This window comes from Otolemur garnettii, unplaced genomic scaffold, assembly GCF_000181295.1.
Source record: "Otolemur garnettii isolate 467f Iridium unplaced genomic scaffold, OtoGar3 scaffold00007, whole genome shotgun sequence".
Lineage (NCBI taxonomy): Eukaryota > Metazoa > Chordata > Mammalia > Primates > Galagidae > Otolemur > Otolemur garnettii.
Window position 1 is genome coordinate 13563599 of NW_003852402.1, and position 15563 is coordinate 13579161.

Sequence of the window (15563 nt, forward strand, 5' to 3'; positions counted from 1 at the left end):
CATACATAATCCAAGACACTTCCATCAAACTGGTTAACATAGCCTTCATGTAACTTTCTTAGTTATTATGTCAAAACATTCATATTCTACTCATATAAAGATTCACTTGTACCCTTGCAAGATGAGTGCAGCGGCTGTTTCTAACACCAAAACCCACAGCTGGAATTGTCCTCCCTGTTGTAGGAAGTGCTGGGCAACTTAAGGCCAGGAGGGGGCGTCATATGAAACTTGTAGCATGAAAGGACAGATTAGCAATGAGCTGTCTGTTGGCACACTGGCTCCTGGAAGAAGGAATGGGGGAAGAGGAAGAACTCCATAAACTTGGTTTTCTCTGAAATGCACCTGTCAGGTGACTCCTTCCATACCCAGGGGGAAGAGACAGGGTTGGTGGCAGAAGCCAGGTAATCCCTCCTTCTAGAACCAGAGAAATAGGGGAAAGCTGTTTCCTACTAATAGCAGACTTCCAGGTGGAGGCTCAGGAGTCTATACATTTAGCAAGAACCACACGGGTTTCTGAAGCAGACAGTCCTCAGACTCCAAGAAGCAACGTTCTGGAATGGTCTGGTGCTGCTGAATGCCCCTCAGAGAAAACCACGTGGATGAACTCACTCTCTTTCAGAAACTTACAGATTAGGTTGGGCAATGATGCTGAAACACAGCCAGCACTTACATGGTGCTTATGGTTTCAGCTTCTGTTCCAAGCACTTCATATAAATGAAGTCATTTAAACATGTGAAGTTGACAACAGCCGTTAAGAGTTAGATATCAAGACAGAGAGAAGTTGAGCAATTTTCTCAAGACTGCCGAGCCAGAAAGTAGCAGGGCTAGAAATGGGATCCAGTCTGTGTGACTCTAACTATCCTCTTCACACCTTGCTATATTGCTGTACGTGGTTCCCTGTCCACGGATACAGATCTTAGCAGGTGGTGCCGCATTGAGTGGTTGGCTCAGGGAATTCACAATCCCACGTGGCAAAACCCAGCACTGTTGAGAGGCTAAGCAAAATTGCTATGCTATTGTTTCAATAATCGATAGAGCGGCTCGTGAATCCATTTAAACAAAGCAAACTGAAGTGTTAGTAGCTACCTATTAATTTGGGTTTGTTTTTTTTTTCAACCAGTGGACATTAAAATCACAAATATGTTGCTGGATTGTTTTTTGTTTTGTTTTTTAACATTTTTAAAGAGGATTGGCATATGTGAAAGAAGTGTGTGCTACCATCAGAAGAAATGCAGGCAGGGTACAGATGGAGAGAAGAGGAATTTGGATGTTATGACTTAAGGTTAACCAGGTGAATCTGAATTAAGACCATGAGTCCAAACCTTACACGGAGCACGTAAAGTAAAAGATGCTTGATGGTTCCACTACCCTCTCTTTGCCATTTTCCATGCAGGATGAGCGGATGCTGAGTGGAAGGTACGTGGATGGTGGGGACTGAGGAGAGAGTGGAATGATTCCACTCTGGAGTGGAATACCCCAGAAATATGGGGACACTAGCACACACTGCCATTACTGAGCCTCCCAGTCAGATTTACCCACTAGATGTCATTTATTGAGTAGATATTTATTAGCCACCTACTGTATGTTAGATACTACACACTTCTTGCCCTTAGACTAAGGGAGGAAATAGATATTTACAAATGAGGTGTGGATATGTCTAGATATTACCATTTTATCTTTAAAGGGTCTAAATCAGCTGATAGCAAAAATACCTGTAGGACATGCTAAGTAGGGGTGTCTTCCCTCTAAGGTGGGAGTGGAGATAAAGTTGCTTGGGGTTATTCATAAAAGGCTTTACAGTAGAGATGGGCCTTGGGAGGATTATGGGTGGGCATTGGTGGGGACAAGGGCAGTTGCTGCCGAGGGAGAGCTGGGTGAGAAGGACATAAGGGAGGACACGGGCAAGAAAACTGTGCATTTTTCTTGGGCAGGAGCGAAACGTGGCTAATAGAAGATTTGTCTCAAGGGGTACATTGAGGTTTCCCTCAATTGCTTGAGATGCCATAATATAGAATTTGGACTTTCAGATATCTGAAGATGACCTTCCTTGAAATTCAGATGGTCACCTAAATTCAACGAAAGATCGTTCCCCGTTCATCAGTTCTGAGGGCCTGATACACTTTATCATGCCTAAAAACATCGTGATGCCAACATGGGTCCTTAGGGATTCTGTTCCATCTCCCCCAAGGACTACACCTCCCCGGTATATCCCATTCTCAGGCTGAGGTCGTTAAATGAGGTCTCTCCCTAAGCCATGGCAGCAGGCCCTGGCACACAGCTTTCTCAGATCAGGGCATCATGCCTTTCGGATCTAATAGTTTTGCACAAATGTCTCCAGCTTGTTGCACGTGAAATTGATCGGCTCTTAGGCTCCCTGAATTGGTGATACGTTTTTCTGAGGAATTCTACAAGTTTTAGATGTGATCGTACACAATGACAAAGTGGGTGTAGTATTTTTCCCATGCCTCTAATTTATGTATTTGTGCTGGGGTGATGATTTAGATAGGAGCTCGATAAATTGATCAAATAAATTACACCAAACCCGCACGCCATCATTTCAGGGAGCTGTCATCATACCAAGGAGGTTCTATATCACCCAGCATGGTGTTCCAGGAGAGCCACTGTGTTTTCTTAACATGCTGCTGGGCTTTTATTTGGTCAGAAAGGTCTTTATTTCTCAGATTGGCCAACATTACAAGGAGTTAACTCCAGCGGACATGAGGTTAGCTGAGGAAGGGAGTAATTACTGGCTGTGTGACCTCTGCAAGTTATTTAAACTCTCGAAGCCTCAGTTTCCCTTTCTATAAAATGCTGATTTATAATTCCTGCCTCAAATGTTTATTGTAAGGGTAAGAAATGATCCGCTGACACAGTGGAAAGAATCTGTGTGACAGACAAAGGTAGACTTAGGTCCTCACTCCATCACTACCTGTGCAAATCACTGGTCCTTTGTAAGCCTCAGTTTCCTAGGCTGTAAAATGGTGTTGGTGATAATTCCAGGAGATAATTTCACCTTCTACACGTGGTGAGAGCAGGTCATTTAAAGGAGATCAGGTGGATCTGATGCTCTGAACTGCAAGGACCAGAGACGTCAGCACCTTAAGAAATTGACTGCAAGACTGACTCACCTAAGATGCTAAGATGTGCTGGAGACTGAGGCCAACATCAAAGTCCAGTGCTGGGGGCAGAGGAACAGTGGTTCCTCTAAATAGCACTCCTGTGTTGACACAGATCTATTTTAGAGGAAGCAGTGAGTGTGAGAGCAAAAACTCTGGAAAAAGTTGGACAAAGAGGGGCTCTTCCCTGTGGGCTCTGACCTCATAAAACAGGGGTAATCCCTCCTCTTTGATGTGAGAAAACAATCTCTGCCCATGCCCAGAAAGCCTGTAAATTATTAATAATATACAGCAGGAATTAGCAGTATTGGAATGCTAGAAGAGTAATATGTCTGTCAATAAATAAGTGTTCCTTGAGTTAGGAAGTGAATATGTGAATGAATGAATGAATGAATGAATGGATCAATGAATGAATAAATGAATAGATGGATGGATGAATGGTTTTGGATTCTGACTTTAGCACAGGCTAACTGGGTAACCTTAGACAAATGAATTAACTGTCCTAAAGCCTCCATTTCCTCTGTATAAAGTGGAGATGATAAAAATGGCCACCTAATTATGAGAACTAAGCATGTTTGTGCAGGTTAAGCTCTTAGATCAGGGCCTGACACCTGATAAAAACTCACAGTCAATGAAAGCTGCTGTTGTGATGATTCGCCGTTATTTATATTGTGTGATCAGCAGTCCCTGAGAATGGATGGCTTGGCTTCTCCTTTTAAGATGTTGCATTCTCTGTACTTTACAGGTCAGCAGGTTCTGGGCTTGGTAGAGAATCAGAGTGACTGGTACCTTGGAAACCTGTGGAAAAATCACCGCCCGTGGCCGGCCCTTGGAAGGGGCTACAACACAGGTAAGGGGTGGCATCACCCAGGGTTACAGAGTGTGACACGGGGCTCAGGGACCCTTCCTTGGGGAGAAGAGGTAGCAAAAGCCAGCAAGAGGCCAGCTGGCTGCTTGAATTCAGCAGTGGGCAGTTTCTTCCTAAGGGAGCTGTGGCTACGGGCAGGGTGGCTGTTGGACCTTGGCAGTCTCACCAGACTGAACATCTTTCTAGGATAACGATGGGGTTCTTTGGCTTCGTCATCTAGACTGGAGATCATTCTGCAATACCAAACCACACCCCAATATTTCAGGGTCTTGCCACAACACAGATTTATTTTTCTTGGTCATGGGACATTTCCACTGTAGGTCTACAAGGATCTGTGTTCACGGTAGGCATTCAGGATGCATCTCCAGGCAGACTTCCATATTTCAGTGGGAAAGTAGCAGAAATCGTGTTACCTCTTCTGTTCAGAAGTGATACAATTTCTGCTCATATTTCATTAGCTAAAACACGTCACAGGGCCATTCCTCCCTTGAAGGGGTGTGGGCAAGCACAGCCTACCGTGTGCCTGGCAGAAGAATAGGCAGGCGTATTTGGAGATCAGCACTGGTGAGGAGCATCACTCTTCAGCACCAGGGTCTGAAGTCAGACCCACCCTTCTCCCTTGTTACTGGCCCCAACTCACTTCTCTGCTTTTGCTTCTGTTATTGGTGTCTTTCATCCATTCAAAAACTCTTGTTCACCAACTGTCTTGACTTCTTACTGGGCATGAGGCCTTATGCCAGGTATGGGGCCCAGTTCATGACCCCACTGAGTGTGCAAATGACGAAACTGGCAACTCTCTTTCCTGAGGCTCAAGTACTGCCAGTGTCTGTCCCTAAAAGGCCTCCGGGTCCTCTTTCTTCCACCCCACCCCCTTCCTCCCTGCCACTGCTTTGGAGCCTTGTTCTCAAAGGATTATGGCTCATGACCTTTGTCAGGACTTGGACTTGGAACCCAGAGAGCTGTAGGGCAGGTCAGGCAAAGAAGGACTTGGACTTGGCATTGAAGATGAGCAAAGGTGCTGGGTCGTGGAAGGTGTCTGGGGACAGCACCACCTGACCGTGATGGCTGAAGTCTTTCCTGGAGGCTAAGGCTGGTCTTTGGGGGGAGGAGAACCAAAAAGTCCAATCGGAGGGTGGATGGTCAGACTCCAGAGAGGTCAGATTCAAGCATGGGTCCCCAGAGGCTGAGGGATAAACCAGAGGTGAGAATTAAGAGATGGGGTAAGAGTGGGGAGCAGGTCAAAGCTAGAGGAAAACCAGGAAAGAAAGTCCAGCATTAGTGTCCTGAGCAGCCAGAGGTGGCAGCCCGGGAGCCAGCGAGAGGAATAAGTGGATTGTCTCCCTGTTTTGCTCTCTTGTGCCTGGATTTCCAGACATGGTCCTTGCTGCCTTTCACAGAGTTGAAGGCCTCCATGATGGCTGGATGGGAGAAGGGAAGTTGAAGGGAAACGCTAGTCAGATGCTGAGTCTCTACCTTCTGTGACTTGTAATAGAGAATGTCACACAGAGATGTACGACAGTGCCTCGGGGATGCAGCACCAAGGTCACAGTTACCTGCATAAAACAAAAACCACCGGTCATCAATCCGGGTTTGCAGGGAAAAGAAGAATGTAGCACTCTGGGGAATTTATTATGGAAAAAGTGGCATGCTTCCTCCCCTCCTCCCTGTTTGCTACAGAGGTGGAGCCAGGGGACACACAGGTGTCTAAATCCACCAGCAGCTCCTAGTTGATCTGCCACAGCAGTGAGTTACTTCCCAGCCTGCTGGTTCTAAGAGGGCAGAGCAGATGGGGAAGGGCCCCATTAGAAATGATGTGTCTATTTAAATACGCTGGTGACACCAAGTGATCGTTATAAAAGGATTTAGGAGACATCAGGGTGTGTTGGCTTTCATGCCAGGGATTTATTATCTTAGGACCAAGGATGGTGGCTGGATGTGGTGGCTCACACCTGTAACTCCAGCACTCTGCGAGGCTGAGGTGAGCGGATTGCTTGAGCTCAGGAGTTTGAGATCAGCCTAAGCAAGAGAGAGACCCCCCTATCTCTAAAAAATATAGCCAGGTGCTGTGGTGGGCACCTGTAGTCTCAGCTACTTGGGAGGATGAGGCAAGAGAATCACTTGAGCCCTAGAGTTTGAAGTTGCTATGAGCTATGTGATACCACCGCACTCAAGCCCAGGGTGACTGAGTGAGAGTCTGTCTCAAAAAGAAAAAAAAGGGTGGTGCCTGTGGCTCGAGGAGTAGGGCACTGGCCCCATATGCCAGAGGTGGTGGGTTCAAACCCAGTCCTGGCCAAAAACTGCAAAAAAAAAAAAAAAAGATCAAGAATGGTGCCATACATCAGTGAATGGGTCCTGTGGCCATGAGGATCCTCTGGTGATCCAGGACACTGCTGAGATAACCTGCCATCCTAAATCCCAGGGGCTTCCCTAAAGGGTGTCCCCAGCAAGGCCCCCTGATGTAAGACTTCTGTGTGACTTCTGGGGACACAGGAAGGTCTGGGTAGAGTCACCGTCTGGCCATTTGGTCTCTGTATAAACTATGGGCATGGCCAGTTTGCTTCACCTCCTTGAACCTGAATTCTCTGCCATTTTAACGCACTGCTGATCAGTCACCAGTTACTCAGAAACATGGACAGTTCAGTGTAAAATTGCAGGTCAACACTGTGTTAAGATGTTAGAGGCACTGAGTGATTCTGTGTGATGAGCAGCTGAGAGATGAGCAGGGGAGAAAGAATCAAATAGGCTGAACTGGGGACAGCTGGGAATTGAGACTGAGCGAAGAGGCAGGGAACAGCTGCTGTGTTAATACATTGTTGATCAGCAATTTTACGCAGAAATTATCCATGTTATCGGGTAACTCGTCCAGTCAACAATGTGTTACGTTAGGATAGTAACAGAACCTAGTGGGTGGGGATTAACAATGAATGGGATGAGGTGTTTAACTGGCCTGGCCTGATGTCAGGTAAATAAGTATTCAGTAAGTCCTAGTCTTTGTTCTCTTGCAGTTTTCTGCCACTTATTCTATCAGGGGATGGGATCCCCTTGCCTTAAAAATGGTGGTTACATTTATATAATTGACTGGAGCTTGCTGAGGTTGCCCAAGTCCTCAGGTCAAAAAGAACTGGCAAGATTTTCACTTTCCCCTAAATATAAGGCAGGAACCTAGCAGTTTCCCTCTTACCTGTCCACCATCTGGAACAAGTTAGCTTTCCGTATTATTTCAGAGAAAAAATGACTATGTGAATCCATCTCTCAGCTCCCTGAGTTTCACTTTGAAAATCCCCAGAAAAAGCACGGGGATGTTCAAGTTAGGAGATCAGCCTTCAAGACCTGACTCTGTCCCTTTTAAACTTTGTGTCTTGTGGAAAGCGAATCTCAGCTCCATATGCTCGGTTCCTCATCTACAAACTGAGAAGGAGGACTCGAAACCTCCGAGCCCAGGGTGAGGCTCCGCTATGGTTGTGCGGCTACACGTGTGTCTGGCACATGAACGCACTTTGGGAATTTGTTTGTCGTTTTTATTTCTCCTCCTGACCACAGCCAAAGTGACCGTTTGGGGTAATTCTGATTCAGTGCCTCAAATGCAACTGCATTCCCTACACCGGTCATGTATGAACTTCATCCCCAGCTCCTTAGCAGGCATGGTCTTCATTAATTTCTAGTATTGTTTTATAAAGTAGATAGAAGAGCCAGCCAGCTTCCCTTTTCCTCTTTTTTGTTCTTCTCTCCTGTCTGCTTTCACAAAGGTTAGGGCAGGTCTGCCCACCGCATCCCATTCATCCCCCTCCCTTCATACTGAAGCTGTTTACAACTTAATTCCACCTTCGAGAACGACAGAGCCATAGCAGGTGCCCGTGCCCAGGCAGATCCCAGCACACAGCTCTTGCCCACCACTGTTCAGGTGGAATTAAGGGCCTCTCCCACATCCTGGCACAGAGATGGTTTAATTCCCATCACTCTGTCCATTCATCATCTGCTTGGGTGCAGAAAGCTGTCATTCACCCAGTATTCCGGCGTCTGCAGGACTTGAAACAAACAAAAAAAGCCGTGGGATTTTGACAGGTTCATTAAGATTCAGCTCCCTTCACTTCCTAAGCTGATGGGTGCATGTCTTAAAAACAAACACCAGCAAAGAAGAGAAGGGGAAGGAGGGCTAAACAAGGCAGGGGATCAGAGAAAGAGGTGAAGGGATGCAGGCGGTGGAGAGAGGGTGACAGGTTTGCAGAGAGGTTTGTTTGTGTAAGATCCAAAATGTTACTCAAGGACTGGGTGCATCCTCCGCAAGATGAAGGCACGACACAGCCAGAGGATGTGCTTTTAGAAACGATTTAAAAATAAAGCGTATCGTGTTCCATTCAATCTCCAAATCAGGCCAGAGAAAGGCAGATGGAGACCCGGCTCTCTAGGGAGGGAGGGAGGAAGAATTTCTCTAGGAATCCTTCTCGGCAGAACAACAAATTTGGAACACTCAAGGACTGGCTCACCTCTGAGTCTGGTGCAAACCCTGGGCCATGAAGAAGCAGGTGGTGATGGGTGGTGAAGTCAGACAGTAGTGTGAATTCTGCTGCAGGGATTCAAAAGGAGAAAATATTTAACAACCTGCCAAAGAACTTACAAACAAAGAGCTGTAGTGAGATTAATGGAAGTGTGTGACTTACCGCTGACATCCAGCGTCCTGTAACCCGGGGCAAGTCTCTGTTTCTCTGCACCTGAATTGTCTCTGATGTCAGAATCTAAGATCTCTTCCTGCTCTGAAAGGATATTGTAATTGGATGCTTTCTGTCTGTAATAACTGCATGCAGTGAAACTAGATTTAAACATAGTTCTTACATTTATTCAATACCTGCTACTGAATAGCTATTATTCTGGTAAGGTTGGGGTTGAAAAAGGCTTTATTGTTTTACATGGGTGATACTAAGAGCATTCCTTCAAAAAGATTATAGTCTAGTAGAAAAGAATTTGTATGACCACAATGAATTTAGTATGACTCGAGCCTCCAGTTTAATTGAGATTTAGAGTTGAACATCAACCCTGCAACAATCACTAGGAACTAGCACTTTCTAGACTTGTTCTCGAAAATATTGCAAGAGATGTGATGTTAGTATGTTTAAGGCTGAAAAGTCTGCATGCTGTCTACCCCCCCGGGAGGGTCAGGTAGGCATATTAGGGATCCTATATAGTCCATAAGTAAAGAAAGTTATTAAAGCCAGATGCTTTCCCCACTTTTACATGATCTTACAGCTATCATAACAAATTAAAAAAAAAAAAAAAAAAACTCCCCACAGACTAACTCTGGGACAGGGATTATCTGTTTTTGAGCTCTGCCTCCCAAGCTCTTAGCATGGAAGTATTTAGGTGGAGCCTGTAGAATAATCCTACTGAAAGATGCTTGCTGTTCTAGGAACAGTTCCTGTGACACCACACTCCATAGAAATGTCTGCTGCGTTCTGGGCTGTAAGCGCTCACTCATCTTTCTACCACAGGGATGTAGACAGTTTCAGTTCCAGTTGCTGTGTCAGATATTCTGTAGACTGGGTGACTCAACAATGAATGACGTATTTATTTCTCACTATTCTGGAGGCTGGGAAGTTCAAGATCAAGGTGTCTAGCCATCCTGGTATCCAGTGAGCACCTGCTTCCTTATTTGCAGTTGGGTGTCTCATCATAGTATCCTCACGTGGTGGAAAGCAGAGGAAGGAGTGAACTATCTTGTGTCTCTTCTTAAGAGGACACTAATTACAAACGTGAGGTCCCCACCCTTGTGACCTAAATACTTCCCAAAGGCACCATGTCCTTCTACTGTCTCATTAGGAGTTGGGATTTCAGTGTGTGTCTTCAGCCTTTGGGAACATGATATCCTTGCACCTTCTCAACATGCTGAGTGTCATCACTTAGCCTCAGCCAGTCACCAGGCCACACCCCTGCAAAACCTTCTCTCCATACGTAGGCTTCTATGGGAGATGGCTTCTGGAAATTCCAACATCCTGATTGGTCAGTCACCTTTAGATAGCTCCGGTTTTTCTCTTTAGAGGTGACACTATGACCTCAATGATATGGTCATTATCAGAGGTTCACCCCTCCACTTGAACACTTCAGCTCACTGTTCCAAATCACTTAAAGTGCCTGTTTAAAATGTCAGTTTCGGGTGCTGCCTGTGGCTCAAAGGAGTAGGGCACTGGCCCCATATACTGGAGGTGGCAGGTTCAAACCCAACCCTGGCCAAAAACTGCAAAAATAATAATAATAATAATTAAATAAAATGTCAGTTTCCAGGCATTACCCCAGAACGAGTAAATCTGAATTTCTAGAGATGAGTCTGGGCGACTGTTATTTTGAACATGCTCCCTACATGATTCTGACAGTTACTTAAGTTTGAAAACTGGTACTTAGACCTCCCATTAATACTTTTATTGCCAGGGCACACCTCAATCTCAAATTGAGTTCAAGTGAACAGCTCCATGGAAGATGGTTCAGCCCTTGGTTCCCTGGTCCATGCTTCCATGGTAGCTTTATTGATGTATTAATATAAAATCAGGTACAGATTTTACATTAATCTCTGCTTTAGACCAATCTTTGCATCATTAGACATCATTTTCGTTTTCAACATAGGGTCAGTCACAAAAAATAGTGAAGATGCCCTCTGTTCATTCAGCCAGTGGTCTTGTCCTATTTTTATAACAAATGTTTTGAATGACTCTTTTACAACCTCAGAATAAAATTCCAGGATTACCTACATTATGCGACCTATAACTGTATTTTTTTTTAATCAACATACTGTCCTGGGTAATAATACAAACAATGAATGAAAGGAAATCCATTTACTGGCATTATAAAATGTTTATTTCAACCTGTAATTGCTCAGGCTTGGCTATAGGAGGCAACCTGACGCGGTGGCCAGAGGCCTCTGTGGCTGTATTCAGGGTAGAAGCATCTTCACTGTGATGGCTACATGCATCTTCACTGTGATGGCTAAATGCAGAACAGCACCGGCATTTGAAAACTGTTACTTAGGCCTCCCATTAAAACTTTTATTGCCAGAGTGCAACTCAGTCTAGAAATTCCAACATCTTGGAGCCATCCAAATTTCATGAATGGGGTTTTCCGTCTATGAGAAGTTTTTTCAAAGTACTGATCAACTCTTCACGAAGTGTCAGATGATGGGAAGTATCATCTTCCCTTGATTTGAACTTCAAGTTCAATGGCTTTTAAAATTATTGCCCCAAAAAGTACTTCTAAAAAAAAGTCCCCTAAGTAGTTAGTTTCAGGGTCAGATAGTTATAACAATTATGTACAGTTATAAACATTCATGTCCATGTGTTAGGGGAATACTTTTTTTTTTTCTTTTTGAGACAGAGTCTTACTCTGTCGCCCAGGCTAGAGTGCTATGGCATCAGCTTAGCTCACAGAAACCTCAAACTTCAGGATTCAAGCAAACCTCCTGCCTCAGCTGGGACTACAGCCACCTACCACAACGCTGGGCTAATTTTTTTTATGTTTAGTAGGTACGGGGTCTCACTTTTACTCTGGCTTGTTTCAACTCCTCACTTCAAGTGATCCTCCTGCCTCAGCCTCCCAGAGTGCTAGGATTACAGATGTGAGCCATCACGCCCAGCCTCGTGGACATTATTGTGCTGGGAACTCCTGGGAGGGGCACTGCCCTCTTGGAGAGTCAGACGTTCAGCAGGCTGGCTCAAATGCAAAGCCATGACATCTTCAAGATCTTTCCTGAGATCTGCTCAAAGAGAGTAGTGAGCCCACTGAAGGCTTAGCAATACTGCTGTAAGCTACTTCTCCCCACTTAACCTTTATCCAACTTCAGTGACCTTACCCAAAGCGTGTCCACTTCATATTCTGTACCAGAATCTTCTCGGGCACTAGGACTGCCTTTCGGGCTCACAGAGAATAAACTCGGTCTTCCACCTGCTGACCCCCGAGGTTATCTAACTGAAAGGAAGCAAACAGTATACATCCTGATCTTCTCGTCTGGATTCCTGCCACTCCCAGGTCCCTCAGTAATTATTTCCTGCCACTTATTCTCCGAGCCCTGGTTATTCAAATGTATGACATGGGGGATTGGTTATAGTACCTGCCACATAAAGGATTGTTGTGAAAAGAAAGTGAGACAACGCAGTACGTTTAATATAAAATGACAAAGTTTGGCATATAATAAATGCTCAGTAAGGCAAGTAGTAGTTGCCTGTTGTTTTTAAAGGGCAGACTAAGGGCCTGCAAGATGTCTGGCCTCTTACCATATGGACACCCAATGTCCCTTTAGCTCGTATTTCATTTTTCCTGTTAAAATACAGGACTACTTATGTTCTGAGCTGAACAATCCTTGGTCCAACACCTGCCTCCTCTCATTTCTGGCTTCATGAGTCCAGGCAGCAACAAACTTTTTCTAACTTTAGGAAAAAATGAGATAATGTTGTTTATTTTTTTAAACAGAGTCTTACTCTGTTGCCCTGGATAGAGTGCTGTGGCATCATAGCTCACAGCACTCTCCAACTCTTAGACTCAAGCGATCCTTTGGCCTAAGCCTCTCAGTAGCTGGGACTACAGGCGCCCACCACAGCACCTGGCTAGCTTTTCTATTTTTAGTAAAGACAGGGTTTCGCTCTTTCCGGCTCAGGCTGGTCTCAAACTCCTGAGCTCAAGCCATCCACCTGTCTCAGCTTCTCAGAGTGCTAAGGTTAAAGGTGTAAGCCACGGTGCCCATAATATTAAAATGCCTGGGACAGTGTCAGGGTTAGTAAATGTCAGATGTTAGCACTTTCTCTTCCCTTTAATACTTGAGGTTCACAAATAGGGGAGGAGAATTGCAGCTCGCCAGCATCTTTTGATAACAACGGTGTCTTTTGTCCACGTAAGATATTTGGGGCCGAGCACCGTCACCCCAGGGCTGACCACCCCTTTGTCCACTTGCATGTTACACAGCCAGCATGCAGGTGGCACATACATCGTGCCAAGCTCCTCTCGAGGCCCCAGGCAGTGCCACAGCCAACAGGACAAATCAGAGCTGTGTTCATAGGGAGGCTTCTTGTCACGTGAGAGAGAAACGATCTTCCCTCCGTGCTCCTGTCACGTCTCTCCCTCTTAGCGGTCCCTGTACTCTCTCCCGCCCCTCTGCCTTCCTTGCCATTTCTTGAACTTGAACGCACATATTTGAAACTCTGAGCTTCTCCCCCTCCAAACTCCAGCCTTCAGAACAGAAATTGCCATCTGGGCTGCTATGGTTTTGTTCATTTTTTTTTCCATCTCTTTCCATGAGGATGTAAGTTCCTTAAGAGGAGTGATTTTTTTTTTTTTTTATGAATCTCGCTGCTTTATCTCTTATATCTAGAATCATGCCCAGCCTGTGGTAGGCATTGAGTAAATATTTGTCATTGATGGAAATAAGCAGTTTTGGAAGATAAGTGTTTTGAAGACGATCACATAGACCAGCAAATCCCAGGGGAGTCCACGGGAAATTTTACTACCTAAGTGACACTGACAGTGTCTGGAAATGCTTTCTCTTGTCGCAGTGAGGGAGATTCTACTGGCATTTAGTGGGTAGAGGTCAGGGATACTGACGAACACCCCACCACGCACAAGACAATACATGAGCAGCCCGGTGAAAAAAATCTGTCCAGCCAGAAATGTAAGCAGAGAAAGTCTGACATTAAATGAAGCAGTGAGGGAACGGATTCTTCCGCCTCTTAGAGGGAGGATCTTGGAGAAGGTGCCATGTGAGTTGAAGATCTGAAGGGAGGGAAAGATGGCAGCCATGCTGAGAGCCTGCCAGGCAGAGAGCCAACCCCACTGTGAAGAGCCCCCAGCAGGGGTCCCTGGGTGGTCATGTTTCCTGGGGTCATGCCCTCCACCCCTACTCGGAGATGTCACATGAGCCTCCCCAGACTTCAGGCAATTAGTCATCTCTGGGTCATTCCTGGACACTCAGACCTGACTCCCCCCACCCCTGCTGGGTAATGCTTGAGTGCATTCTTCAGTGTCAGATTCTGAGCCCCCTCACTCTAGATTCTGAGCCCTCTCACTCTATTCCCGTCATACCCTTTGGGCTCTCCCACTCATATTAGCACACTGGTGTTAACACAGGTCCCCTTGTCCTGCCTTCGCCCCAGGCTTCCTGAAGATCACCAGGAGTCCCGAGAGAATTGGCCAAATGCTGTCTGGCAGGCAGGGAGACTGCCAGGGCCCCCAGACTTGATGGGGAGGGTCTCTAATTAAACTGAACACCTAGAGAGTTTTCCCAGCTACATCCTGAAAAGACAGCAAGCTTTCCCACTGCCTGCTCTCCTGAGCAACATCCACTGTTCTAGAAGAGTCTAGAATGTTCTAGAAAGTCTAGCATGGCTTCCTTCCTTCCTGGGCACTGGCCTCATAGGAGAGGATATGTGCACAATGTAAGGCTTCTAGAGTCTGGTCTCAAGTGTAAGAAGTCTGCTGCCTAACTTCTCTCTCAAAGATTTTTTCTCTTGAGCTATTTTTTTCTTATAAATGATCTTACTTTGCTGAGTAGATCTAGCAACAAAATCTTGTGGTTTTCCTCTGTCTTTACTGAGTACTTCACAAAGTCACTGCCTGCATAGAAGGAAAACAAAGCAAAAAGAAAACAAAAATGAAACTCTTCCAACTGAACTGGGCCTCCCCTGTGGTTGTACAGCTGTGTCTGTCCAGCAGCAACGTGGGGTTGCTGGGATTCTTCCTGACTTGTTTCCTGCTCATGCAACTGACCTGAAGACCTCCAAGCCCCACCGTCCTCTCTTGATTTGAAAAAAACAATGCTGTTTTAGTGAATTTAGCCTGCTGTACCAAAATGCCATTTGCAGGATGTATCCTTGTTTATTTCCTTTGCTATTAATTGTGTGTTTTAGTTGCTCTGTCTGGGTTTTCCCTTCAATTATAAACAATATCATACATAAATATCCTTATTATTCATGTTTGTTTGCTTATGCAAGTGTTAGATGGCTTCTGAGACGGAGCTCTGCTATATTAAACCTTAGAGCTATTTTAAATTTTGATACATCAGAAGATGCCAAATGTGTCAAACAGTTAAAAACAGTTAGAGATAATATTGTAAAAGAAACTACTTTAAACATCAACAGACATGTGCGTTTGTGTGCGTGTTTGTTTTGCTTGTTTTCTGTGGGGGGCACACTGTCTATAGATTGCAGAAGAAACGGTATTTTGCAGAGTAGTGACTTTATAGGAACCGAACTTTAGCTTTTCCAATTGAGTCACATGGTCTCTGACTAAAAGGTCAGGGCTTTGAAGCCATGAATCTTTGACCAGTGGCCAAGTGGAGCAGAGACATTTTCTTGCTCTGGGTAACTACCTGCCTCTGGCACTTCAGCACCAGGCTAAGTGAATTGACCCAGCCTCGTGGTAACACAGGGGTAGCCATTCCTAAAAATGTGCCTGCCCCACTCCTCTGACCTATACAAGGTCAGGGGCTTTCTCTGTCACTCACCTGGGTCTTTAGCATCGCAGTTGCTCACAGGAGCTGTGACCCAACCACCCAGACACCTGTGTGGTTCAGTTTGCAGTAGAAGAGAAAGAAGGCGGGATACGGTCCTGAATCT

The 15563-nt window shown here is 45.4% G+C and overlaps 1 protein-coding gene across 2 annotated transcripts in view; it reads left to right on the plus strand.

Moving 5' to 3' along the window:
- The window catches only part of LARGE1 (LARGE xylosyl- and glucuronyltransferase 1), a 514791-nt gene that overhangs the window by 391665 nt on the left and 107563 nt on the right, over nucleotides 1–15563 (plus strand). For both annotated transcript variants that reach the window (XM_012801262.2, XM_023509378.1), the window contains exon 8: nucleotides 3862–3966. In XM_012801262.2, the coding sequence (XP_012656716.1) occupies nucleotides 3862–3966 (105 nt within the window). The remainder of the gene's footprint in view (nucleotides 1–3861; nucleotides 3967–15563) is intronic.